The sequence below is a fragment of the Oncorhynchus gorbuscha genome, linkage group LG01 (assembly GCF_021184085.1).
Source record: "Oncorhynchus gorbuscha isolate QuinsamMale2020 ecotype Even-year linkage group LG01, OgorEven_v1.0, whole genome shotgun sequence".
Taxonomy (NCBI): domain Eukaryota; kingdom Metazoa; phylum Chordata; class Actinopteri; order Salmoniformes; family Salmonidae; genus Oncorhynchus; species Oncorhynchus gorbuscha.
Genome location: NC_060173.1, coordinates 103,774,491 through 103,802,426, shown reverse-complemented (window position 1 = coordinate 103,802,426; position 27,936 = coordinate 103,774,491). Strand labels below are relative to the sequence as shown.

The 27,936-nt window shown below is 47.0% G+C and overlaps 1 protein-coding gene across 3 annotated transcripts in view; it reads right to left on the bottom strand.

Annotated features, from left to right (window-relative positions):
- LOC124048060 (voltage-dependent L-type calcium channel subunit beta-4-like) overlaps window positions 1-27,936 on the bottom strand; it is a 101,940-nt gene that overhangs the window by 69,404 nt on the left and 4,600 nt on the right. The window contains exon 1 of one of the 3 annotated variants that reach the window (XM_046368471.1): window positions 14,990-15,320. The exons of the other annotated variants lie outside the window; for them this stretch is intronic. Within the exon in view, the coding sequence (XP_046224427.1) occupies window positions 14,990-15,034 (45 nt within the window). The 5' untranslated portion in view covers window positions 15,035-15,320. Of the gene's footprint in view, window positions 1-14,989; window positions 15,321-27,936 lie in introns of those variants that run through there. 3 annotated transcript variants of the gene reach the window in all.

Here is a 27,936-nt window from a genome sequence, read left to right as displayed (position 1 = left end):
CTCTACCTCTATCCCCAGCTCTCAACCTAACATCCACCTCTCCTCCCTGCTCACAACCTAACCTCCACCTCTCCTCTCTGCTCTCAACCTAACCTCCACCTCTCCTCTCTGCTCTCAACCTAACCTCCACCTCTCCCTCTCTGCTCTCAACCTAACCTCCACCTCTCCTCTCTGCTCTCAACCTAACCTCCACCTCTCCTCTCTGCTCTCAACCTAACCTCCACCTCTCCTCTCTGCTCTCAACCTAACCTCCACCTCTCCTATCCACTCTTAACCCAACCTCTACCTCTATCCCCTGCTCTCAACCTAACCTCCACCTCTCCTGCCTGCTCACAACCTAACCTCCACCTCTTCTCTCTGCTCTCAACCTAACCTCCACCTCTCCTCTCTGCTCTTAACCTAAACTCTACCTCTCCTCTCTGCTCTCAACCTAATCTCCTTCTCTCCTCTCTGCTCTCAACCTAACCTCCACCTTTCCTCTCTGCTCTCAACCTAACCTCCCTGCTCTCAACCTAACCTCCACCTCTCCTCCCTGCTCTCAACCTAACCTCCACCTCTCCTCTCTGCTCTCAACCTAACCTCCACCTCTCCTCTCTGCTCTTAACCTAACCTCTACCTCTATCCCCAGCTCTCAACCTAACATCCACCTCTCCTCCCTGCTCACAACCTAACCTCCACCTCTCCTCTCTGCTCTCAACCTAACCTCCACCTCTCCTCCTGCTCTCAACCTAACCTCCACCTCTCCTCCCTGCTCTCAACCTAACCTCCACCTCTCCTCTCTGCTCTCAACCTAACCTCCACCTCTCTTCTCCAATCTCAACCTAACCTCCACCTCTCCTCTCTGCTCTCAACCTAATCTCCACCTCTCCTCTCCACTCTTAACCTAACCTCCATCTCTCCTCTCCAATCTCAACCTAACCTCCACCTCTCCTCTCTGCTCTCAACCTAACCTCCACCTCTCCTCTCTGCTCTCAACCTAACCTCCACCTCTCTTCTCCAATCTCAACCTAACCTCCATCTCTCCTCACTGCTCTCAATCTAATCTCCGGTCTCCTCTCCACTCTTAACCTAACCTCCACCTCTCCTCTCCACTCTCAACCTAACCTCCATCTCTCCTCTCTGCTCTCAACCTAATCTCCACCTGTCCACTCTGCTCTCAACCTAACCTCCACCTCTCCTCTCTGCTCTCAACCTAACCTCCATCTCTCCTCTTTGCTCTCAACCTAACCTCCATCTCTCCTCTCCTCACTCTAACCTAACCTCCACCTCTCCTCTCTGCTCTCAACCTAATCTCCACCTCTCCTCTCCACTTTCAACCTAACCTCCACCTCTCCTCTCCACTCTCAACCTAACCTCCATCTCTCCTCTCTGCTCTCAACCTAACCGCCACCTCTCCTATCCACTCTTAACCCAACCTCTACCTCTATCCCCAGCTCTCAACCTAACCTCCACCTCTCCTCCCTGCTCTCAACCTAACCTCCACCTCTCCTCTCTGCTCTCAACCTAACCTCCACCTCTCCTCTCTGCTCTTAACCTAACCTCTACCTCTATCCCCAGCTCTCAACCTAACATCCACCTCTCCTCCCTGCTCACAACCTAACCTCCACCTCTCCTCTCTGCTCTCAACCTAACCTCCACCTCTCCTCCCTGCTCTCAACCTAACCTCCACCTCTCCTCCCTGCTCTCAACCTAACCTCCACCTCTCCTCTCTGCTCTCAACCTAACCTCCACCTCTCTTCTCCAATCTCAACCTAACCTCCACCTCTCCTCTCTGCTCTCAACCTAATCTCCACCTCTCCTCTCCACTCTTAACCTAACCTCCATCTCTCCTCTCCAATCTCAACCTAACCTCCACCTCTCCTCTCTGCTCTCAACCTAACCTCCACCTCTCCTCTCTGCTCTCAACCTAACCTCCACCTCTCTTCTCCAATCTCAACCTAACCTCCACCTCTCCTCACTGCTCTCAATCTAATCTCCGGTCTCCTCTCCACTCTTAACCTAACCTCCACCTCTCCTCTCCACTCTCAACCTAACCTCCATCTCTCCTCTCTGCTCTCAACCTAATCTCCACCTGTCCACTCTGCTCTCAACCTAACCTCCACCTCTCCTCTCTGCTCTCAACCTAACCTCCATCTCTCCTCTCTGCTCTCAACCTAACCTCCATCTCTCCTCTCCTCACTTAACCTAACCTCCACCTCTCCTCTCTGCTCTCAACCTAATCTCCACCTCTCCTCTCCACTTTCAACCTAACCTCCACCTCTCCTCTCCACTCTCAACCTAACCTCCATCTCTCCTCTCTGCTCTCAACCTAACCGCCACCTCTCCTATCCACTCTTAACCCAACCTCTACCTCTATCCCCAGCTCTCAACCTAACCTCCACCTCTCCTGCCTGCTCACAACCTAACCTCCACCTCTTCTCTCTGCTCTCAACCTAACCTCCACCTCTCCTCTCTGCTCTTAACCTAAACTCTACCTCTCCTCTCTGCTCTCAACCTAATCTCCTTCTCTCCTCTCTGCTCTCAACCTAACCTCCACCTTTCCTCTCTGCTCTCAACCTAACCTCCCTGCTCTCAACCTAACCTCCACCTCTCCTCCCTGCTCTCAACCTAACCTCCACCTCTCCTCTCTGCTCTCAACCTAACCTCCACCTCTCCTCTCTGCTCTTAACCTAACCTCTACCTCTATCCCCAGCTCTCAACCTAACATCCACCTCTCCTCCCTGCTCACAACCTAACCTCCACCTCTCCTCTCTGCTCTCAACCTAACCTCCACCTCTCCTCCCTGCTCTCAACCTAACCTCCACCTCTCCTCCCTGCTCTCAACCTAACCTCCACCTCTCCTCTCTGCTCTCAACCTAACCTCCACCTCTCTTCTCCAATCTCAACCTAACCTCCACCTCTCCTCTCTGCTCTCAACCTAATCTCCACCTCTCCTCTCCACTCTTAACCTAACCTCCATCTCTCCTCTCCAATCTCAACCTAACCTCCACCTCTCCTCTCTGCTCTCAACCTAACCTCCACCTCTCCTCTCTGCTCTCAACCTAACCTCCACCTCTCTTCTCCAATCTCAACCTAACCTCCACCTCTCCTCACTGCTCTCAATCTAATCTCCGGTCTCCTCTCCACTCTTAACCTAACCTCCACCTCTCCTCTCCACTCTCAACCTAACCTCCATCTCTCCTCTCTGCTCTCAACCTAATCTCCACCTGTCCACTCTGCTCTCAACCTAACCTCCACCTCTCCTCTCTGCTCTCAACCTAACCTCCATCTCTCCTCTCTGCTCTCAACCTAACCTCCATCTCTCCTCTCCTCACTTAACCTAACCTCCACCTCTCCTCTCTGCTCTCAACCTAATCTCCACCTCTCCTCTCCACTTTCAACCTAACCTCCACCTCTCCTCTCCACTCTCAACCTAACCTTCACCTCTCCACTCTGCTCTCAACCTAACCTTCACCTCTCCACTCTGCTCTCAGCCTAACCTCCACCTCTCCTCTCCACTCTCAACCTAACCTCCCCCCATCCTCTGGTACAAACCTAGTGGACCACACTGCAATCTACATGCATCTTCTCAACTGCTGAAGCATGAAGATCTGGGGAAGGATGGGAGAGACTGGGGAGGTTCACTTTATATCCTGGATCACTTTATATCCTGAATCACTTTATATCCTGGATCACTTTATATTCTGGATCACTTTATATCCTGGATCACTTTATATCCTGGATCACTTTATATCCTGGATCACTTTATATCCTGCATCACTTTATATCCTGCATCACTTTATATCCTGGATCACTTTATATTCTGGATCACTTTATATTCTGGATCTGGATCACTTTATATCCTGCATCACTTTATATTCTGCATCACTTTATATCCTGCATCACTTTATATCCTGGATCACTTTATATCCTGGATCACTTTATATTCTGGATCACTTTATATTCTGGATCTGGATCACTTTATATTCTGGATCACTTTATATTCTGGATCTGGATCACTTTATATCCTGGATCACTTTATATTCTGGATCACTTTATATCCTGGATCACTTTATATTCTGGATCACTTTATATCCTGGATCACTTTATATTCTGGATCACTTTATATCCTGGATCACTTTATATTCTGGATCACTTTATATTCTGGATCTGGATCACTTTATATCCTGGATCACTTTATATTCTGGATCACTTTATATCCTGGATCACTTTATATTCTGAATCACTTTATATCCTGGATCACTTTATATTCTGGATCACTTTATATTCTGGATCACTTTATATTCTGGATCTGGATCACTTTATATCCTGGATCACTTTATATCCTGGATCACTTTATATTCTGGATCACTTTATATCCTGGATCACTTTATATTCTGGATCACTTTATATCCTGGATCACTTTATATTCTGGATCACTTTATATCCTGGATCACTTTATATTCTGGATCACTTTATATCCTGGATCACTTTATATTCTGGATCACTTTATATTCTGGATCACTTTATATCCTGGATCACTTTATATCCTGGATCACTTTATATTCTGGATCACTTTATATTCTGGATCACTTTATATTCTGGATCACTTTATATCCTGGATCACTTTATATCCTGGATCACTTTATATTCTGGATCACTTTATATCCTGGATCACTTTATATCCTGGATCACTTTATATTCTGGATCACTTTATATTCTGGATCTGGATCACTTTATATTCTGGATCACTTTATATTCTGGATCTGGATCACTTTATATCCTGGATCACTTTATATTCTGGATCTGGATCACTTTATATCCTGGATCACTTTATATTCTGGATCACTTTATATTCTGGATCACTTTATATTCTGGATCACTTTATATTATGGATCACTTTATATTCTGGATCACTTTATATCCTGCATCACTTTATATCCTGGATCTGGATCACTTTATATTATGGATCACTTTATATTCTGGATCACTTTATATCCTGCATCACTTTATATCCTGGATCTGGATCACTTTATATTCTGGATCACTTTATATTCTGGATCACTTTATATTATGGATCACTTTATATTCTGGATCACTTTATATCCTGCATCACTTTATATCCTGGATCTGGATCACTTTATATTATGGATCACTTTATATTCTGGATCACTTTATATCCTGCATCACTTTATATCCTGGATCTGGATCACTTTATATTCTGGATCACTTTATATTCTGGATCACTTTATATTCTGGATCACTTTATATTCTGGATCTGGATCACTTTATATTCTGGATCTGGATCACTTTATATCCTGGATCACTTTATATCCTGGATCACTTTATATCCTGGATCACTTTATATCCTGGATCTGGATCACTTTATATTCTGGATCACTTTATATTCTGGATCACTTTATATTCTGGATCACTTTATATCCTGGATCTGGATCACTTTATATTCTGGATCACTTTATATTCTGGATCACTTTATATTCTGGATCACTTTATATTCTGGATCACTTTATATTCTGGATCACTTTATATCCTGGATCACTTTATATTCTGGATCACTTTATATTCTGGATCTGGATCACTTTATATTCTGGATCACTTTATATTCTGGATCTGGATCACTTTATATCCTGGATCACTTTATATTCTGGATCACTTTATATTCTGGATCTGGATCACTTTATATCCTGGATCACTTTATATTCTGGATCACTTTATATTCTGGATCTGGATCACTTTATATCCTGGATCACTTTATATTCTGGATCACTTTATATTCTGGATCTGGATAACTTTATATCCTGCATCACTTTATATTCTGGATCACTTTATATTATGGATCACTTTATATTATGGATCACTTTATATTCTGGATCACTTTATATCCTGCATCACTTTATATCCTGGATCTGGATCACTTTATATTATGGATCACTTTATATTCTGGATCACTTTATATCCTGCATCACTTTATATCCTGGATCTGGATCACTTTATATTCTGGATCACTTTATATTCTGGATCACTTTATATTCTGGATCACTTTATATTCTGGATCTGGATCACTTTATATTCTGGATCTGGATCACTTTATATCCTGGATCACTTTATATCCTGGATCACTTTATATCCTGGATCTGGATCACTTTATATTCTGGATCACTTTATATTCTGGATCACTTTATATCCTGGATCTGGATCACTTTATATTCTGGATCACTTTATATTCTGGATCACTTTATATTCTGGATCACTTTATATTCTGGATCACTTTATATTCTGGATCACTTTATATTCTGGATCTGGATCACTTTATATTCTGGATCTGGATCACTTTATATCCTGGATCACTTTATATCCTGGATCACTTTATATTCTGGATCACTTTATATTCTGGATCTGGATAACTTTATATCCTGCATCACTTTATATTCTGGATCACTTTATATCCTGCATCACTTTATATCCTGGATCTGGATCACTTTATATTATGGATCACTTTATATTCTGGATCACTTTATATCCTGGATCACTTTATATCCTGGATCTGGATCACTTTATATTCTGGATCACTTTATATTCTGGATCACTTTATATTCTGGATCACTTTATATTCTGGATCTGGATCACTTTATATTCTGGATCTGGATCACTTTATATCCTGGATCACTTTATATCCTGGATCTGGATCACTTTATATTCTGGATCACTTTATATTCTGGATCTCTTTATATTCTGGATCACTTTATATCCTGGATCTGGATCACTTTATATTCTGGATCACTTTATATTCTGGATCACTTTATATTCTGGATCACTTTATATTCTGGATCTGGATCACTTTATATTCTGGATCTGGATCACTTTATATCCTGGATCACTTTATATCCTGGATCTGGATCACTTTATATTCTGGATCACTTTATATTCTGGATCACTTTATATTCTGGATCTGGATCACTTTATATTCTGGATCTGGATCACTTTATATCCTGGATCACTTTATATCCTGGATCACTTTATATCCTGGATCTGGATCACTTTATATTCTGGATCACTTTATATTCTGGATCACTTTATATTCTGGATCACTTTATATTCTGGATCACTTTATATCCTGGATCTGGATCACTTTATATTCTGGATCACTTTATATTCTGGATCACTTTATATTCTGGATCACTTTATATTCTGGATCACTTTATAATCTGGATCACTTTATATTCTGGATCTGGATCACTTTATATCCTGGATCACTTTATATCCTGGATCACTTTATATCCTGGATCACTTTATATTCTGGATCTGGATCACTTTATATCCTGGATCACTTTATATCCTGGATCACTTTATATTATGGATCACTTTATATCCTGGATCACTTTATATCCTGGATCACTTTATATTATGGATCACTTTATATTATGGATCACTTTATATTCTGGATCACTTTATATTCTGGATCACTTTATATTCTGGATCTGGATCACTTTATATTCTGGATCACTTTATATTATGGATCACTTTATATCCTGGATCACTTTATATCCTGGATCACTTTATATTCTGGATCACTTTATATCCTGGATCACTTTATATTATGGATCACTTTATATTATGGATCACTTTATATTATGGATCACTTTATATTCTGGATCACTTTATATTCTGGATCACTTTATATTATGGATCACTTTATATTCTGGATCACTTTATATCCTGGATCACTTTATATCCTGCATCACTTTATATCCTGGATGACTTTATATCCTGGATCACTTTATATCCTGGATCACTTTATTACTAAAGATGTCATTGCCATAGTTAATTTCTTAGCTGTACAGTAAATTGACTAACATTGGTCCAATATCATACAGTAGTTACTTTGTGGTAGAGTATTTACTAATCTCGTATTTATTAAAATTGTGCGTAATTGGGTCAGATGCTCGATTAAGTTCCTAAGGAGATGTATGTGATAAGATACTAGAACCAGGAGCAGAAGTGGGGCAGTAGCTCAACCCCCTTTGATCTACAAGTCTATGGGCCAAATGTCCCTTCCCCTTTGTAAATTCTAATGATGCTCACACCTGCTATATTGTGATTTGTCCAACGAATTAGTGACTAAAAACTAGCGCACCAGAACAACTGTTGCTCGTTAGTGTTTCCAGCGAAAAGTCTTTGACAGACGTTACAATACCCTTTATGTTACATAGTAAGTACTTCATCTCTCGTGGACAGACTAACATTGGTCAAAGACAAAGCATTTGACAGGTGACACAGTGTAGACAGTGTCTGAGGACTGAGTACAGCAGCTAACTGTGGTACCTTAACTGTCATAGTGCCAGATGATATGAACGATCCATCGCCCCTAAAACAGGAATGGACCTCCATCTATTTAAAGCTAGAATCCTTCATGGTGAAACTGCCACGTCCGTTTGCGATATTACAACAACAAAGTAATTACTGCAAACAACAAACACAGTTTTTTCCCCTCGGATATCATTGCAGATGTGACAGAGCAGCAGCATGCCAGTATATGTACTGCAAAAAAAATTATTGATCCGCGACGCTCACTCAGCACTCCGCACCTCCGCCAGCACTCCCACCTCCCCCAGCACTCCCAACATCCCCCAGCACTCCGCACCTCCGCCAGCACTCCCACCTCCCCCAGCACTCCCAACATCCCCCAGCACTCCCAACCTCCCCCAGCACTCCCAACCTCCCCAGCACTCCCAACCTCCCCAGCACTCCCAACATCCCCCAGCACTCCCAACCTCCCCCAGCACTCCCAACCTCCCCCAGCACTCCCAACCTCCCCAGCACTCCCATCCTCCCCAGCACTCCCAACCTCCCCCAGCACTCCCACCTCCCCCAGCACTCCCAACATCCCCCAGCACTCCCACCTCCCTCAACCTCCCAACCTCCCCAGTACTCCCAACCTCCCCCAGCACTCCCAACATCCCCCAGCACTTCCAACCTCCCCCAGCCTCCCAACCTCCCCAGCACTCCCAACCTCCCCCAGCACTCCCAACCTCCCCAGCATTCCCAACATCCCCCAGCATTCCCAACCTCCCCCAGCACTCCCAACCTCCCCAGCACTCCCAACATCCCCCAGCACTCCCAACCTCCCCCAGCACTCCCAACCTCCCCCAGCACTCCCAACTCCCCAGCACTCCCAACCTCCCCCAGCACTCCCAACCTCCCCCAGCACTCCCAACCTCCCAAGCCTCCCCCAGCACTCCCACCTCCCTCAGCACTCCCAACATCCCCCAGCACTCCCACCTCCCTCAGCACTCCCAACATCCCCCAGCACTCCCAACCTCCCCCAGCACTCCCAACCTCCCCCAGCACTCCCAACATCCCCCAGCACTCCCAACCTCCTCAACTCCCAACCTCCCCAGCACTCCCAACCTCCCCCAGCACTCCCAACCTCCCCCAGCACTCCCAACAAATCCCACACTCCCAACCTCCCCCAGCACTCCCAACCTCCCCCAGCACTCCCAACCTCCCCCAGCACTCCCATCATCCCCCAGCATTCCCAACCTCCCCCAGCACTCCCAACCTCCCCATAGCACTCCCAACCTCCCCCAGCACTCCCAACCTCCCCCCCACCTCCCCCAGCACTCCCAACCTCCCCAGCACTCCCACCTCCTCAGCACTCCCACCTCCCTCAGCACTCCCAACCTCCCCCAGCACTCCCAACCTCCCCCAGCACTCCCAACATCCCCCAGCACTCCCAACCTCCCCCAGCACTCCCAACATCCCCCAGCACTCCCACCTCCCTCAGCACTCCCAACCTCCCCCAGCACTCCCAACCTCCCCAGGACTCCCAACATCCCCCAGCACTCCAAAACCTCCCCCAGCACTCCCACCTCCCTCAGCACTCCCAACTCCCTCAGCACTCCCACCTCCCCCAGCACTCCCAACATCCCCAGAAGTCCCAACCTCCCCCAGAACTCCCACCTCCCTCAGCACTCCCAACTCCCTCAGCACTCCCACCTCCCCAGCACTCCCCATCTCCCTCAGCACTCCCCATCTCCCTCAGCACTCCCCAACTCCCTCAGCACTCCCACCTCCTCCAGCACTCCCCACCTCCCCCAGCACTCCCCAACTCCCCTCAGCACTCCCACCTCCCTCAGCACTCCGCACCTCCCCCAGCACTCCCACCCTCCCCCAGCACTCCCAACATCCCCCAGCACTCCCAACCTCCCCAGCACTCCCAACATCCCCCAGCACTCCCAACCTCCCCCAGCACTCCCAACCTCCCCAGCACTCCCACCTCCCCCAGCACTCCCACCTCCCCCAGCACTCCCAACATCCCCCAGCACTCCCCATCTCCCTCAGCACTCCCCACCTCCCCCAGCACTCCCACCTCTGCTTCGTCTACAAAACAATAACAATGTCTGAGGGGCGGTCAGTGGCGCTGTTTCCCCTACTGCGGATTCCATCTTTAAATGGAAATGTAAGTTTTGTGAAACGAGTTTTCCCCGTATGATGATTGCTCCTACAGCAGCTCTAACAGCTTGCTGAGTGAGGGGGGGGGGAGTCTGATTCATCCATCAGCCAGTGTGTCACCATATTTGACGCATTTCCGAACGGAGCTGCAGTGCTTGGCTTGAACACACTCCAGCAAACAAAATCCTGGAACTGTTTCCTCTCCAAATGAAAAATGACATTGGCATCTCCGACCCTGGCTGGCCCTGGCCGGTGGCACAACATTGCACTACAGTCGATGCCCACGCAGAGGGGTCCGATTTTTACCACCCTTTCTGGGGAGAAAGTCTCTTTGCATCTTCAAAACAATTCACTCTGTATCGTCTATCGTCTCACTTCCGAAAACGGCAGCCACTGACACCTACAGACCTGTGATAAGCACTAATAACCACAGTCTACAGGAATATAGGAGCTATTCTGGAGCAGAGATGCCTTGGAGAAGAAACAACGAGACGTCCTCTCACAGAACAGATGATACAAATAGACTTGGACAGATCTTGAGGATACAGCAATAGAACATACAGCAATAGAACATACAGCAATAGAACATACAGCAATAGAACATACAGCAATAGAACATACAGCAATAGAACATACAGCAATAGAACATACAGCAATAGAACATACAGCAATAGAACATACAGCAATAGAACATACAGCAATAGTACATACAGCAATAGAACATACAGCAATAGAACATACAGCAATAGAACATACAGCAATAGAACATACAGCAATAGAACATACAGCAATAGAACATACAGCAATAGAAACAAAAACAGCAATAGACAGCAATAGAACATACAGCAATAGAACATACAGCAATAGAACATACAGCAATAGAACATACAGCAATAGAACATACAGCAATAGAACATACAGCAATAGAACATACAGCAATAGAACATACAGCAATAGAACATACAGCAATAGTACATACAGCAATAGAACATACAGCAATAGAACATACAGCAATAGAACATACAGCAATAGAACATACAGCAATAGAACATACAGCAATAGAACATACAGCAATAGAACATACAGCAATAGAACATACAGCAATAGTACATACAGCAATAGAACATACAGCAATAGAACATACAGCAATAGAACATACAGCAATAGAACATACAGCAATAGAACATACAGCAATAGAACATACAGCAATAGAACATACAGCAATAGAACATACAGCAATAGAACATACAGCAATAGAACATACAGCAATAGAACATACAGCAATAGAACATACAGCAATAGAACATACAGCAATAGAACATACAGCAATAGAACATACAGCAATAGAACATACAGCAATAGAACATACAGCAATAGAAAGTTCATACCTGTATAATAGTAGTGTAATAACAGTGTCATTTCAGTGTACAGGAAGACAGAGGGAGTGTAAAAAGGCCTGTTAGATCCCTGCTCAGTGTGAATCTATACTCCCCTTTCCCTCCCTACACTCCCCACCAAGCCCCAACTCAGTGTGAATCTATACTCTCCTTTCCCTCCCTACACTCCCCACCAAGCCCCAACTCAGTGTGAATCTATACTCCCCTTTCCCTCCCTACACTCCCCACCAAGCCCCAACTCAGTGTGAATCTATACTCCCCTTTCCCTCCCTACACTCCCCACCAAGCCCCAACTCAGTGTGAATCTATACTCCCCTTTCCCTCCCTACACTCCCCACCAAGCCCCAACTCAGTGTGAATCTATACTCCCCTTTCCCTCCCTACACTCCCCACCAAGCCCCAACTCAGTGTGAATCTATACTCCCCTTTCCCTCCCTACACTCCCCACCAAGCCCCAACTCAGTGTGAATCTATACTCCCCTTTCCCTCCCTACACTCCCCACCAAGCCCCAACTCAGTGTGAATCTATACTCCCCTTTCCCTCCCTACACTCCCACCAAGCCCCAACTCAGTGTGAATCTATACTCTCCCCCAACAATCCCCAGTGTGAATCTATACTCCCCTTTCCCTCCCTACACTCCCACCAAGCCCCAACTCAGTGTGAATCTATACTCTCCTTTCCCTCCCTACACTCCCCACCAAGCCCCAACTCAGTGTGAATCTATACTCTCCTTTCCCTCCTACACTCCCCACCAAGCCCCAACTCAGTGTGAATCTATACTCTCCTTTCCCTCACTACACTCCCCACCAAGCCCCAACTCAGTGTGAATCTATACTCCCCTTTCCCTCCCTACACTCCCCACCAAGCCCCAACTCAGTGTGAATCTACTCTCCTTTCCCTCCCTACTCCCCACCAAGCCCCAACTCAGTGTGAATCTATACTCCCCTTTCCCTCCCTACACTCCCCACCAAGCCCCAACTCAGTGTGAATCTATACTCTCCTTTCCCTCCCTACACTCCCCACCAAGCCCCAACTCAGTGTGAATCTATACTCTCCTTTCCCTCCCTACACTCCCCACCAAGCCCCAACTCAGTGTGAATCTATACTCTCCTTTCCCTCCCTACACTCCACACCAAGCCCCAACTCAGTGTGAATCTATACTCTCCTTTCCCTCCCTACACTCCCCACCAAGCCCCAACTCAGTGTGAATCTATACTCTCCTTTCCCTCCCTACACTCCCCACCAAGCCCCAACTCAGTGTGAATCTATACTCTCCTTTCCCTCCCTACACTCCCCACCAAGCCCCAACTCAGTGTGAATCTATACTCTCCTTTCCCTCCCTACACTCCCCACCAAGCCCCAACTCAGTGTGAATCTATACTCCCCTTTCCCTCCCTACACTCCCCACCAAGCCCCAACTCAGTGTGAATCTATACTCCCCTTTCCCTCCCTACACTCCACACCAAGCCCCAACTCAGTGTGAATCTATACTCTCCTTGCCCTCCCTACACTCCCCACCAAGCCCCAACTCAGTGTGAATCTATACTCCCCTTTCCCTCCCTACACTCCCCACCAAGCCCCAACTCAGTGTGAATCTATACTCTCCTTTCCCTCCCTACACTCCCCACCAAGCCACAACACAGGGTTCTCTTACTGATGCCCATCACACGTCAACGTAAAGCTGGGTTGCTCCATAGCAATGGAGGATAATGGTTGTGTTTATGAAGACCTATTGTAGCTCTGCGTAGGTCGACAGACACTATCTCCATGCACTGATAGGACTGCGGCATTGCTCTGTGTTTTAGACCTGAAGGTTCTTTGATCGTCGGCATTCCTATGTGTGTGTTGTCTTTACTACACTTTTCCCTCTGATAGAAAGAGAGTGAGAGGAGAAAACAACAGAGCGAGAGAAGGAAAATGGTGAGAAGCTTTCCTTTTAAATGAGACAAAATGTTTGCAGCTCTCTGTTCCAAGGGGCTACAGAAGGATACATTAAGCAATCACAACCTTAAAGGGAAGGCTAGGGCTCGGCTGGCTAAACACACACAATCACAACCTTAAAGGGAAGGCTGGGGTTCGGCTGGCTAAACACACACACAATCACAACCTTAAAGGGAAGGCTAGGGCTCGGCTGGCTAAACACACACACAATCACAACCTTAAAGGGAAGGCTAGGGTTCGGCTGGCTAAACACACACACAATCACAACCTTAAAGGGTAGACAAGGGCTCGGCTGGCTAACACACACACAATCGCAACCTTAAAGGGAAGGCTAGGGCTTGGCTGGCTAAACACACACACAATCACAACCTTAAAGGGAAGGCTAGGGTTCGGCTGGCTAAACACACACAGCGAGAGTTACAACATTTACTGGCTAATCAGTCATCCACAGGCATGGTAGATGGTCGAGAGAGAGAGCCCTGTATGTCCAGATCAGTGTTCAATGATATGGAATGAAGGAATGGTTCCTCTGCCTGTTCTCCTTCAGTGGCATCACACAAAGCCACACAGATAACCGTACAGAGAAGCTACAGAGAACTGTGCAGAGAACCTACAGAGAACCAAGACAACCTACAGAGAACCAAGAGAACCTACAGAGAACTGTGCAGAGAACCTACAGAGAACCAAGACAACCTACAGAGAACCAAGAGAACCTACAGAGAACCAAGAGAACCTACAGAGAACCAAAAGAACCCGTGGGGAACCAAGAGAACCAAGAGAACCTAGAGAACCAAGAGAACCGTGCAGTTAGGAGATGACAGTAACACAGACACATGCGTCCCTCTTTTCTCATCCCCCCCTTCCCTCCATCCCTCCTCTCCCCTCCCCCTCCATCCCTCCTCTCCCCCTCCCCTCACCTCCCCTCCCCTCCATGGTCCACCCACCTACTCTGTTCCAACTCAACAGAGGAAACATAATATACAAGCTGAATCTCCAGCCTCCCTCAACCCTGTGTGTGTGTGTGTTTGCATGTTCAACCAGCATCAACTGTGTGGTTCTGTCAATACACAGGCATCTCTCTCTCTCTCGCTCTCTCCCTCTCTCTCTCACACACGCAAACAATGAGAGAATAACAGCACTGTACAGGCAGTTACCACTGCTTACATGGTCTACCCTTACACTACACCCCATTACTCACCGCCTCCGAGTCTTCCAATCCATGTAGGTACAAATTATCATACATGGAGGTTTGATATTCCAACAAGCACCTCTTGAGAATTGACAAAAATAGCAAGGATGGCTTGAAGCACCAGCACCAGAGATGGTTACATTCCCTCTAGAAAACAACAACACTAAAGCAGAAACAGGTGGAGTTTTCTTATTGTTCTCCTCCCTGAGCCTTGATGGTGAATTAGATGGTTTTCCCCCCTAGCTTAAAGAATTGTCCTTATTTCCATCATCTTAATAAGGCAACGCAGAGCTTCAGTTATCCTCAGATGCTGCTGTCTAGATCCAGACCTGGCATTTTATCTCCCTTCCAAACAGAGAGCAGGAGAGGAGAGCCAACCATTCCTCAATCACAGGCTGATGACAGAGCAGGGGGCAGGCTTCTGATTGGCTGCTTCATGCTCCAGTCAGCTTGGAAGAGCATTCTCACTGATGGTGAATAAGGAAGTGAGAGAAAAGGAAAGGAGATGAGGGGATAGGAAGGGAAGAGGTACGGGAGAAAAGGAGGGTCTGTAGCTTGAGAGCAGCCGACTTTCCCCTCCACCTCTGACAGTGGTTTCTTGTATTTCTTCACCAGTGTCTAATACCCTGTGTTGTATTCTGTCCATCTCTCTCTCTTTCACTCTTTACCTCTATCCCCTCCCCTCTATCTTTACCTCTATCTTTACCTCTATCCCCTTCCCCACTCTCTGTTTACCTCTATCCCCTTCCCCACTCTCTCTTTAACTCTATCCCCTCCCCTCTCTCTCTTTACCTCTATCCCTCTCCCCCTCTCTTTCCCCCTATCCCCCTCCCCTCCCCTCTCTCTCTTTACCTCTATCCCCCTCCCCTCTCTCTTTACCTCTATCCCCTCCCTCTCTCTTTACCTCTATCCCCTTCCCCACTCTCTCTTTACCCTATCCCCCTCTCTCTTTATCTCTATCCCCTCCCTCTCTCTCTTTACCTCTATCCCCTTCCCCCTCTCTCTTTACCTCTATCCCCTCCCTCTCTCTTTACCTCTATCCCCTCTCTCTTTACCTCTCCCCATCCCCTTCCCCTATCCCCCTCTCTCTTTAACTCTATCCCCTCCCCCTCTCTCTTTACCTCTATCCCCATCCCCTCTCTCTTTACCTCTATCCCCCTCTCTCTCTCTTTACCTCTATCCCCCCCCCTCTCTCTTTACCACTATCCCCCTCTTTACCTCTATCCCTCTCTCTCTTTTACCTATATCCCCCCCATCTCTCTCTTTACCTCTATCCCCTCCCCCCTCTCCCCTCTATCCCCTTCCCTCTTTACCTCTATCCCCTTCCCTCTCTCTTTACCTCTATCCCCTTCCCTCTCTCTCTTTACCTCTATCTCCCCTCCCATCTATCCCCTTCTCTTTACCTCTATCCTCTCCCATCTCTCTCTTTACCTCTATCCCCTTCCCCTCTCTTTACCTCTATCCCTCTCCCCTTACCTCTCTTTACCTCTATCCCCTTCCCTCTCTCTTTACCCCTATCCCCTCCCATCTCTCTCTTTACCTCTATCCCCTCCCATCTCTCTCTTTACCTCTATCCCCCTCCCCTCTCTCTCTTTACCTCTATCCCCCTCCCCTCTCTCTTTATCTCTATCCCCCTCCCCTATTTCTTTACTTCTATCCCCTAAGGTGGCCTGCCGAAGAGGCGAGAGTGTGTGTGTGTTTGTATGTGTGTGTGTGAGGATCTCCTGACCTAATCACCCAGGTTTAACAGCCACACACACACACTGTCACATCATTCACACACACAGCATCATGCCATACATTAATCATTACAAATTGGATCTTGACCAATGTTGATCCTCACAGTGTTGATCCTCACAGTGTTGATCCTCACAGTGTTGATCCTCACAGTGTTGATCCTCACAATGTTGATCCTCACAGTGTTGATCCTCACAGTGTTGATCCTCACAGTGTTGATCCTCACAGTGTTGATCCACACAGTGTTGATCCTCACAGTGTTGATCCTCACAGTGTTGATCCTCACAGTGTTAATCATCACAGTGTTGTTCCACACAGTCTTAATCATCACAGTGTTGATCCTCACAGTGTTGATCCTCACAATGTTGATCTTCACAGTGTTCCAATAGCCAGGTTCTGTGTTAAACCATCTTAATGGACCCACTGGGACCATAAAATACCCAACATGCAGTCTACAGATTCACTAGGTCATTAGAATTGGAAGGGATCAAAGGGTTAAGAAAAAAATATAACAAAGAAGACAAATTAATGTGTATAGACTAATCTCATGTGATACACAATTAGACATATATCTATTTTATTTTATAATGATGCAATATATTCATGGTATATTTTTGGTAATTTCTGATTCAATTTCTAGAAATGTATAGCTTTTCAAACAAGTGTTTCCCTTTGCTTTAATCAAGTTAAATTGCAGTGAAACACGTCACATTGTGTGGGTTCCTTTCTCAAGGCATGGTGGAAGACTGGAGCAATGTCGCCCTCTAGTGATGAAGAGACTTATAGCAGGTGCAAGTGCTCCAAACGGGCCATCCTCTAGTCCAGGGTCTAGTCCCCCCCCCCCTGGGCACACGTTTTGATTTTGCCCTAGCATTACACAGCTGATTCAGATAATCAAAGCTTGATGATGAGTTGGTTATTTTAATCAGATGTGTAGTGCTGGGGGGTTCAGTGGTTCTTCAACATTTTTAGCTCGAGAACCAAATGAGAAATTGACAGTCCTCCTGTGACCCAAATCATCCTCCAACAACCCAAATTAAAGAAGGACTTTGAGTCCTGACCCATAGTTGAAAAAACACTGCTCTAGTTTGAAAATATAAAAAATTACACCTGGACAGGTTTGAGTCTCTCCTACCCCACCCTATAGGATACTGGGGAGGAAGAGGAGTGTCCATCCTTTCCATACCCCTCCACCTCTGTTGTAAACCCCTGAGATCCACCCCCGACCTCTGTGGTAAACCCCTGAGATCAACCCCCACCTCTGTGGTAAACCCCTGAGATCCACCCCTGACCTCTGTGGTAAACCCCTGAGATCCACCCCTGACTCTGTGGTAAACCCCTGAGATCCACCTCCTACCTCTGTGGTAAACCCCTGAGATCCACCCCCCACCTCTGTAGTAAACCCCTGAGATCCACCCCCACCTCTGTGGTAAACCCCTGAGATCCACCCCTGACCTCTGTGGTAAACCCTGAGATCCACCCCTGACCTCTGTGGTAAACCACTGAGATCCACCTCCTACCTCTGTGGTAAACCCTGAGATCCACCCCTGACCTCTGTGGTAAACCCCTGAGATCCACCTCCTACCTCTATGGTAAACCCTGAGATCCACCCCTGACCTCTGTGGTAAACCCCCGAGATCCACCCCCACCTCTGTGGTAAACCCCTGAGATCCACCCCTGACCTCTGTGGTAAACCCCTGAGATCCACCCCCCACCTCTGTGGTAAACCCCTGAGATCCACCACCACCTCTGTGGTAAACCCCTGAGATCCACCCCCACCTCTGTAGTAAACCCCTGAGATCCACCTCCCACCTCTGTGGTAAACCCCTGAGATCCACCCCCCACCTCTGTGGTAAACTCCTGAGATTCACCCCCACCTCTGTGGTAAACCCCTGAGATCCACCCCCACCTCTGTGGTAAACCCCTGAGATCCACCCCCACCTCTGTGGTAAACTCCTGAGATTCACCCCCCACCTCTGTGGTAAACCCCTGAGATCCACCCCTGACCTCTGTGGTAAACTCCTGAGATTCACCCCCACCTCTGTGGTAAACCCCTGAGATCCACCTCCCACCTCTGTGGTAAAACGCTGAGATCCACCCCTGACCTCTGTGGTAAACCCCTGAGATCCACCCCCACCTCTGTGGTAAACCCCTGAGATCCACCCCTGACCTCTGTGGTAAACCCCTGAGATCCACCCCCAACCTCTGTGGAAAACCCCTGAGATCCACCCCTGACCTCTGTGGTAAACCCCTGAGATTCACCCCCCACCTCTGTGGTAAACACCTGAGATCCACCCCCACCTCTGTGGTAAACCCCTGAGATCCACCTCCCACCTCTGTGGTAAACCACTGAGATCCACCTCCCACCTCTGTGGTAAACGCCTGAGGTCCACCCCTGACCTCTGTGGTAAACCCCTGAGATCCACCCCCCCACCTCTGTAGTAAACCCCTGAGATCCACCCCCACCTCTGTGGTAAACCTCTGAGATCCACCTCCCACCTCTGTGGTAAACCGCTGAGATCCACCTCCCACCTCTGTGGTAAACTCCTGAGATTCACCCCCCACCTCTGTGGTAAAACGCTGAGATCCACCCCTGACCTCTGTGGTAAACCCCTGAGATCCACCCCCACCTCTGTGGTAAACTCCTGAGATTCACCCCCACCTCTGTGGTAAAACGCTGAGATCCACCCCTGACCTCTGTTGTAAACCCCTGAGATCCCCCTGACCTCTGTGGTAAACTCCTGAGATTCACCCCCACCTCTGTGGTAAACCCCTGAGATCCACCCCTGACCTCTGTGGTAAACCCCTGAGATCCACCTCCTACCTCTATGGTAAACCCTGAGATCCACCCCTGACCTATGTGGTAAACCCCTGAGATCCACCCCCACCTCTGTGGTAAACCCCTGAGATCCACCCCTGACCTCTGTGGTAAACCCCGAGATCCACCCCCACCTCTGTGGTAAACCCCTGAGATCCACCCCTGACCTCTGTGGTAAACCCCTGAGATCCACCCCCCACCTCTGTGGTAAACCCCTGAGATCCACCACCACCTCTGTGGTAAACCCCTGAGATCCACCCCCACCTCTGTAGTAAACCCCTGAGATCCACCTCCCACCTCTGTGGTAAACCCCTGAGATCCACCCCCACCTCTGTGGTAAACTCCTGAGATTCACCCCCACCTCTGTGGTAAACCCCTGAGATCCACCCCCACCTCTGTGGTAAACCCCTGAGATCCACCCCCACCTCTGTGGTAAACTCCTGAGATTCACCCCCCACCTCTGTGGTAAACCCCTGAGATCCACCCCTGACCTCTGTGGTAAACTCCTGAGATTCACCCCCCACCTCTGTGGTAAACCCCTGAGATCCACCTCCCACCTCTGTGGTAAAACGCTGAGATCCACCCCTGACCTCTGTGGTAAACCCCTGAGATCCACCCCCACCTCTGTGGTAAACCCCTGAGATCCACCCCTGACCTCTGTGGTAAACCCCTGAGATCCACCCCCAACCTCTGTGGTAAACCCCTGAGATCCACCTCCCACCTCTGTGGTAAACCACTGAGATCCACCTCCCACCTCTGTGGTAAACGCCTGAGGTCCACCCCTGACCTCTGTGGTAAACCCCTGAGATCCACCCCCCCACCTCTGTAGTAAACCCCTGAGATCCACCCCCACCTCTGTGGTAAACCTCTGAGATCCACCTCCCACCTCTGTGGTAAACCGCTGAGATCCACCTCCCACCTCTGTGGTAAACTCCTGAGATTCACCCCCCACCTCTGTGGTAAAACGCTGAGATCCACCCCTGACCTCTGTGGTAAACCCCTGAGATCCACCCCCACCTCTGTGGTAAACTCCTGAGATTCACCCCCCACCTCTGTGGTAAAACGCTGAGATCCACCCCTGACCTCTGTTGTAAACCCCTGAGATCCACCCCTGACCTCTGTGGTAAACTCCTGAGATTCACCCCCCACCTCTGTGGTAAACCCCTGAGATCCACCTCCCACCTCTGTGGTAAAACGCTGAGATCCACCCCTGACCTCTGTGGTAAACCCCTGAGATCCACCCCCGACCTCTGTGGTAAACCCCTGAGATCCACCTCCCACCTCTGTGGAAAACCCCTGAGATCCACCCCTGACCTCTGTGGTAAACCCCTGAGATCCACCCCCACCTCTGTGGTAAACCCCTGAGATCCACCCCCCACCTCTGTGGTAAACTCCTGAGATTCACCCCCCACCTCTGTGGTAAACCCCTGAGATCCACCCCTGACCTCTGTGGTAAACTCCTGAGATTCACCCCCCACCTCTGTGGTAAACCCCTGAGATCCACCTCCCACCTCTGTGGTAAAACGCTGAGATCCACCCCTGACCTCTGTGGTAAACCCCTGAGATCCACCCCCACCTCTGTGGTAAACCCCTGAGATCCACCCCTGACCTCTGTGGTAAACCCCTGAGAATCACCCCCAACCTCTGTTGTAAACCCCTGAGATCCACCTCCCACCTCTGTGAAAACCCCTGAGATCCACCCCTGACCTCTGTGGTAAACCCCTGAGATTCACCCCCCACCTCTGTGGTAAACCCCTGAGATCCACCCCCACCTCTGTGGTAAACCCCTGAGATCCACCTCCCACCTCTGTGGTAAACCGCTGAGATCCACCTCCGACCTCTGTGGTAAACGCCTGAGGTCCACCCCTGACCTCTGTGGTAAACTCCTGAGATTCACCCCCCACCTCTGTGGTAAACCCCTGAGATCCACCTCCCACCTCTGTGGTAAACCTCTGAGATCCACCTCCCACCTCTGTGGTAAACCCTGAGATCCACCCCCACCTCTGTGGTAAACCCCTGAGATCCACCCCTGACCTCTGTGGTAAACCCCTGAGATTCACCCCCACCTCTGTGGTAAACCCCTGAGATCCACCCCCACCTCTGTGGTAAACCCCTGAGATCCACCCCCACCTCTGTAGTAAACCCCTGAGATCCACCCCCACCTCTGTGGAAAACCCCTGAGATTCACCCCCACTTCTGTGGTAAACCCTGAGATCCACCCCCCACTTCTGTTAAGTTATAGCAATGGCATAAAAGGGACAATCAACTCAGGGCCCTATGCGTTCACTGGAAAATAATGCAACCCTGTGAAAGGTCAGTTCCACCCTGCTAGAGCGTCCTGGAACACACCTTCCACGTTGTCCATTATTTTCCATCGATTCCCTCGTTGATTATACCTTACATAATACATACAGACTATAAAGACCAGCTAAAACCACCTATAACTTCAAATTAGAGTTGAGTTGAACGTACAGTATTCTAATGTGTTAGATTATATGGCCTATGTTCAGTAGTATCTAGAAGCAGGCAGCAGAGAGCATTCATGCACTACAGATGTCCAGGGAGAGAAACCCTGCTGCACCAAGAGCTGACACTCTGCCTGACTGTACTATAATGTATTTATATCTAATCTGAATTAGGGTTCAAAATCAATTAGATTTTCAAAAGGGCAAGGATTTTGTTGTCAATGCATTCTATGAGATGTCAATGTAAGGGAGAGTGGGGTAAGTTGAACCAAAGGAGTGACATTCTAGACGATTCTGTGCTTCCAACTTGTGGCAACAGTTTGGGGAAGGCCCTTTCCTGTTTCAGCATGACAATGTCCCTGTGCACAATGCGAGGTCCATACAGAAATTATTTGTTGAGATTGGTGTGGAAGAACTTGACTGGCCTGCACAGAGCCCTGACCTCAACCCCATCGGACACCTTTGGGATGAACTGGAGGGGGTAAGGAGAGAAGGTGAAAGGGTGAGGATGGGGTGAGAAGATGAGGGGAGAGGAGAGTGAGAAAGGTGAGAAGTGGGAGAGCTGTGTCCATAGCCTCATGAAGAAGAAACTCCTGAATAAACTGTTCCAGAGTTCAGCCAGGCGACCTACGGAAGAGGGAAAATCAAGCCTTACCGTAATACTTTTTTGGTTTGTTTGCAATGTCATCTAATGAGCTGTGAATAACATCAGTGACTCAATCAGATCTTTATTGGTTCAGATGTGCAAAATACAATTGATTTGAGATTCTTGCTTTCGCAGCAGTGCTTTATAAAATGGTAATTATGACCAGCAGTTGTGTGTGTGTGTTTATAGCACAGGATACTGATTAATTTACATCTGTCCCTAATTTTTCAGCTACAGGTAATCAGTTCCCAATAGCTGCTGATGCTATAACTGAAAGTAGAAAAATAGGCTAACTGGATGGTTTTATTTAAGACATTGTCTAAGTCCCAAATGGCACCCTATTCCCTATATAGTGCACTACTTTCGACCGAGCCCTATGGGCCCTGCTCAAAAGTAGTGCACTATGTAGGAGGGAATAGGGTGCCGTTTGGGTCATTTGGGACACATTTTGTGATTTAGAAAGGAAATTACATCTCGGGCAACATTCAGTGAATTCAGACGAGCTTTGCTGCTTCGTTACTTCGCTGCTTCGCGGCTTCGCTACTTCGCTGCTTCGCTACTCCGCTGCTTCGCTACTTCGCTTCACCCCAAATTGTGATTTATTTCAGTGGTGAATAAATGTTGAAGCCCATTCAATTAGAAGATCTAAATAAGAACCCTCCCTTCCCAACTCAAGACAGTCATGGATGTAACCTTTGAGCCCCAGAAAAATCATGGCTGGAAGTTTCTGTCCAGTACCTAGGATGAGATAAATGATCTCATCTCAGTGCAGAAAACCTGAAAGTTTTAGAGATGACCGGAGTACAGTCACTACTGAATTAGGCAAAGGAGCTGCAGAGAGTAGAGAACAGTAGAGTAGTACTTTATTGATCCCATCTTTGGAAAGTGTTTTATTTTATGACTCACTACTTAACAGAACCAAATACTGAACAGGGATGTCTTTAATACTGTAGTGTACAATAATAGAACTGGTAGGTTGTCAGACAGAGTTAGCTAGTGATGCAGATTGTGGAACTACTGTTCATTCAGTCTATGACTCAATAATACCACCTCAGGTCAACTATAGTCAGCCTGCTACCATGGAATCACATGGGATGGGATTATCTCATATTTTACAGTATTGTTGGTACACCCCGCAAAGACGCAGTGTAATTTCAGGCTGTTAACGTCCTCTTTTCTTTATTTCAGTAAAGAAGGGGTTGTCGTGAGCTAAAAACATGTTCATGGGACAGAGCCCAGACTAAGAGACGTGATCAGGGTCATAGGTCAGATCAGAACATGTAATTTTCCCATAGAACTTGAATGACTCATTGTAATTCTATGACTATCCCGTCACAAAGCCAACATTGAACATCTGGATACAGGAAGCTGACGTGCCACTGTTCAACACAACATCTGGATACAGGAAGCTGACGTGCCACTGTTCAACACAACATCTGGATACAGGAAGCTGACGTGCCACTGTTCAACACAACATCTGGATACAGGAAGCTGACGTGCCACTGTTCAACACAACATCTGGATACAGGAAGCTGACGTGCCACTGTTCAACACAACATCTGGATACAGGAAGCTGACGTGCCACTGTTCAACACAACATCTGGATACAGGAAGCTGACGTGCCACTGTTCAACACAACATCTGGATACAGGAAGCTCACGTGCCACTGTTCAACACAACATCTGGATACAGGAAGCTCACGTGCCACTGTTCAACACAACATCTGGATACAGGAAGCTGACGTGCCACTGTTCAACACAACATCTGGATACAGGAAGCTCACGTGCCACTGTTCAACACAACATCTGGATACAGGAAGCTCACGTGCCACTGTTCAACACAACATCTGGGGGTGAGAGATGAACACATTAAATGCTGCTGCATCGCTTGACAGTCTGAATCATTTAAACTTTTCACGAACGTGTCCATTACCTCTCCTCTCTCTTGACTCTGTCTTCTCTAGCTCGATTCTTTCTCCTCAATAAGCCTCTCTCAGAAACACTCCATCCTTCCCTCATTACTCTCAACCCTCTCTTTCTGTCCCTAACACCCTTCAGACACCATTCTCTTCTGTGAGGAGATTACTGTCCAAACACACAGCTCAGAGCAACCCCTGGTCTGAACAGGCTGTGGATTTGGGTACATTTTTAAGATCACCCAAGATCTGCATCTCTAGACACTGTCATGCTCATCCATGACTAACCCATGACTAACACCTGGAACGCCCACACCAGTAGAAATACACTTTTTCAAGCTGAAAGAAGATCGGCGGAGCTTACCCAAGATTTTGCACAAAGATGTAAGTCAATAAGTCATCGTTATAGCCAAAGTATGATATATTTGGGCCTGAAGTGACAAAACCGAACTGCCCTTTTCATGCATATTCATGCCAATGATGTGTCTTTTCCTATGAAATGACGCTCAAATGATATTTGCCCATGTTTCTTTTTAGGGTTGGGTTTTATTTGAATGGTACCACCCACCAGCATGGCATTGTTCATTAATCGGAAACACCTGAAAAATGTGTGAGTCACGACTGAGTTGGGCAACATAATAGATCATCTTTAGCGACAGGAAATATGGTGGTTCAATGAAGATTGTTCACTTGGGCCGTTTACTATTGAAAAAAATAGTCAGTTCCGGTCTACAAAACGGGTGGGTCTCCCATAGACACCAAAGCAATAGCAGCTGGGTCTGGTCTACCTAGTTCACTGACTTTCATTGAACCAGAAAAAAAAACAGTGAGTGGGGTGTCTCACTTCCTCTTCAGTCTCTGGTACTTGGCTGCCTGAGCCATGGAGCAAATTACAATAGGGGTCAACGTTAATAATCTTTGGATGCCGACACTAGCCTCACCATTGGAAGATATAGCTCGGACTGTGGCCTACAGAAGACTATTCCTATTATTGTCCCGTGATCCATCAAACACATTTGGTGTGTCATCATAGTGGTTTATGACTTGGGGTCAGACTCGCTCAGGGGGAACAAATGTACATTTGCGCCTTTTTTCAATAATGTCATTGATAAAACAGAGAAGTGTGAAATATTTTTTTGCCATGTAACAGTTGTTAAAGTACTTTGTGGATTTCACCAGATTCATATGAAAAATATAGCATGTTGATTTGTTATTATGCATGCCTGCCCATCCTGGGAATATGGGAGTGTTTACAGTCATGGCCAAAAGTTTTGAGAATGACACAAATATTAATTTTCACAAAGTCTGCTGCCTCAGTTTGTATGATGGCAAGTTGCATATACTCCAGAATGTTATGAAGAGTGATCAGATGATTTGCAATTAATTGCAAAGTCCCTCTTTGCCATACAAATGAACTGAACCCCCCCCCCCAAAAAAAAATCCACTGCATTTCAGCCCTGCCACAAAAGGACCAGCTGACATCATGTCAGTGATTCTCTCCTTAACACAGGTGTGAATGTTGATGAGGACAAGGCTGGAGATCACTCTGTCATGCTGATTGAGTTCGAATAACAGACTGGAAGCTTCAAAAGAAGGGTGGTGCTTGGAATCATTGTTCTTCCTCTGTCAACCATGGTTACCTGCAAGGAAACACATGCTGTCATCATTGCTTTCTACAAAAAGGGCTTCACAGGCAAGGATATTGCTGACAGTAAGATTGCACCTAAATCAACCATTTAGGAGAGCGGTTCAATTGTTGTGAAGAAGGCTTCAGGGCGCCCAAGAAAGTACAGCAAGCGCCAGGACCATCTCCTAAAGTTGATTCAGCTGCGGGATCGGGGCACCACCAGTACAGAGCTTGCTCAGGAATGGCAGCAGGCAGGTGTATCTGCGCACACAGTGAGGCAAAGACTTTTGGAGGATGGCCTGGTGTCAAGAAGGGCAGCAAAGAGGCCACTTCTCTCCAGGAAAAAATCAGGGACAGACTGATATTCTGCAAAAGGTACAGGGATTGGACTGCTGAGGACTGGGGTAAAGTCATTTTCTCTGATGAATCCCCTTTCTGATTGTTTGGAGCATCCGGAAAAAAGCTTATCCGGAGAAGACAAGGTGAGCGCTACCATCAGTCCTGTGTCATGCCAACAGTAAAGCATCCTGAGACCATTCATGTGTGGGGTTGCTTCTCAGCCAAGGGAGTGGGCTCACTCACAATTTTGCCTAAGAACACAGCCATGAATAAAGAATGGTACCAACACATCCTCCGAGAGCAACTTCTCCCAACCATCCAGGAACAGATTGGTGATGAACAGTGTATTTTCCAGCATGATGGAGCACCTTGCCATAAGGCAAAAGTGATAACTAAGTGGCTCGGGAAACAAAACATCAATATTTTGGGTCCATGGCCAGGAAACTCCCCAGACCTTAATCCCATTGAGAACTTGTGGTCAATCCTCAAGAGGCGGGTGGACAAACAAAACCCCACAAATTCTGACAAACTCCAAGCATTGATTATGCAAGAATGGGCTGCCACCAGTCAGGATGTGGCCCAGAAGTTAATTGACAGCATGTCAGGGCGGATTGCAGAGGTTTTGAAAAAGAAGGGTCAACACTGCAAATATTGACTCTTTACATCAACTTCATGTAATTGTCAATAAAAGCCTTTGACACTTATGAAATGCTTGTAATTATACTTCAATATTCCATAGTAACATCTGACAAAAATATCTCAACACTGAAGCAGCAAACGTTGTAGAAATTTATATTTGTGTCATTCTCAAAACTTTTGGCCACGACTGTACTTACGTTTTGACCTCAGTGCTCGAGCTCAAATAATTTTGATGCACTATGAGAGGCAGGCACGCTTTTTCTGTCGTCTTCAGAAAAATGTGATTCCTTTAAGCACAAAGTCAGACACATAGTGTTTTGTTCATGAATAATGTTGTATATTTAGAGGTTACTCATAAGTGTATGGTATTGTTAAGATGTAATTGTACTTTTTAGGATAATATTAACATTCTGAATTCAACATGTGGCTACTAGCTAGCTATTGTATGTGTGAACGAAGGCTAGCTCCTCTAATGATCCCAGTCCCTTGTATTGTGCGTCTATTGTAGAAAGAGGCGACGATTCACAGAACATATGTGTTCTATAAATGTTTTGTATTTTCTTTTGGGTGCAGGTATGTGGTTTTATCTATGCAAAATATATGTTACATGTTGATACATAATAAGGAGAAGCTGTACTCATTATTACATTCAAAAATCATTTTGATGCACTATGAGTGAAAGAGGCGGCGATTCGCAGAACATAGTGCTCTACAAATGTTTTGTATTTTCTTTTGGATGCAGATGCCGAGAGTGAATTATGTTTCATTAA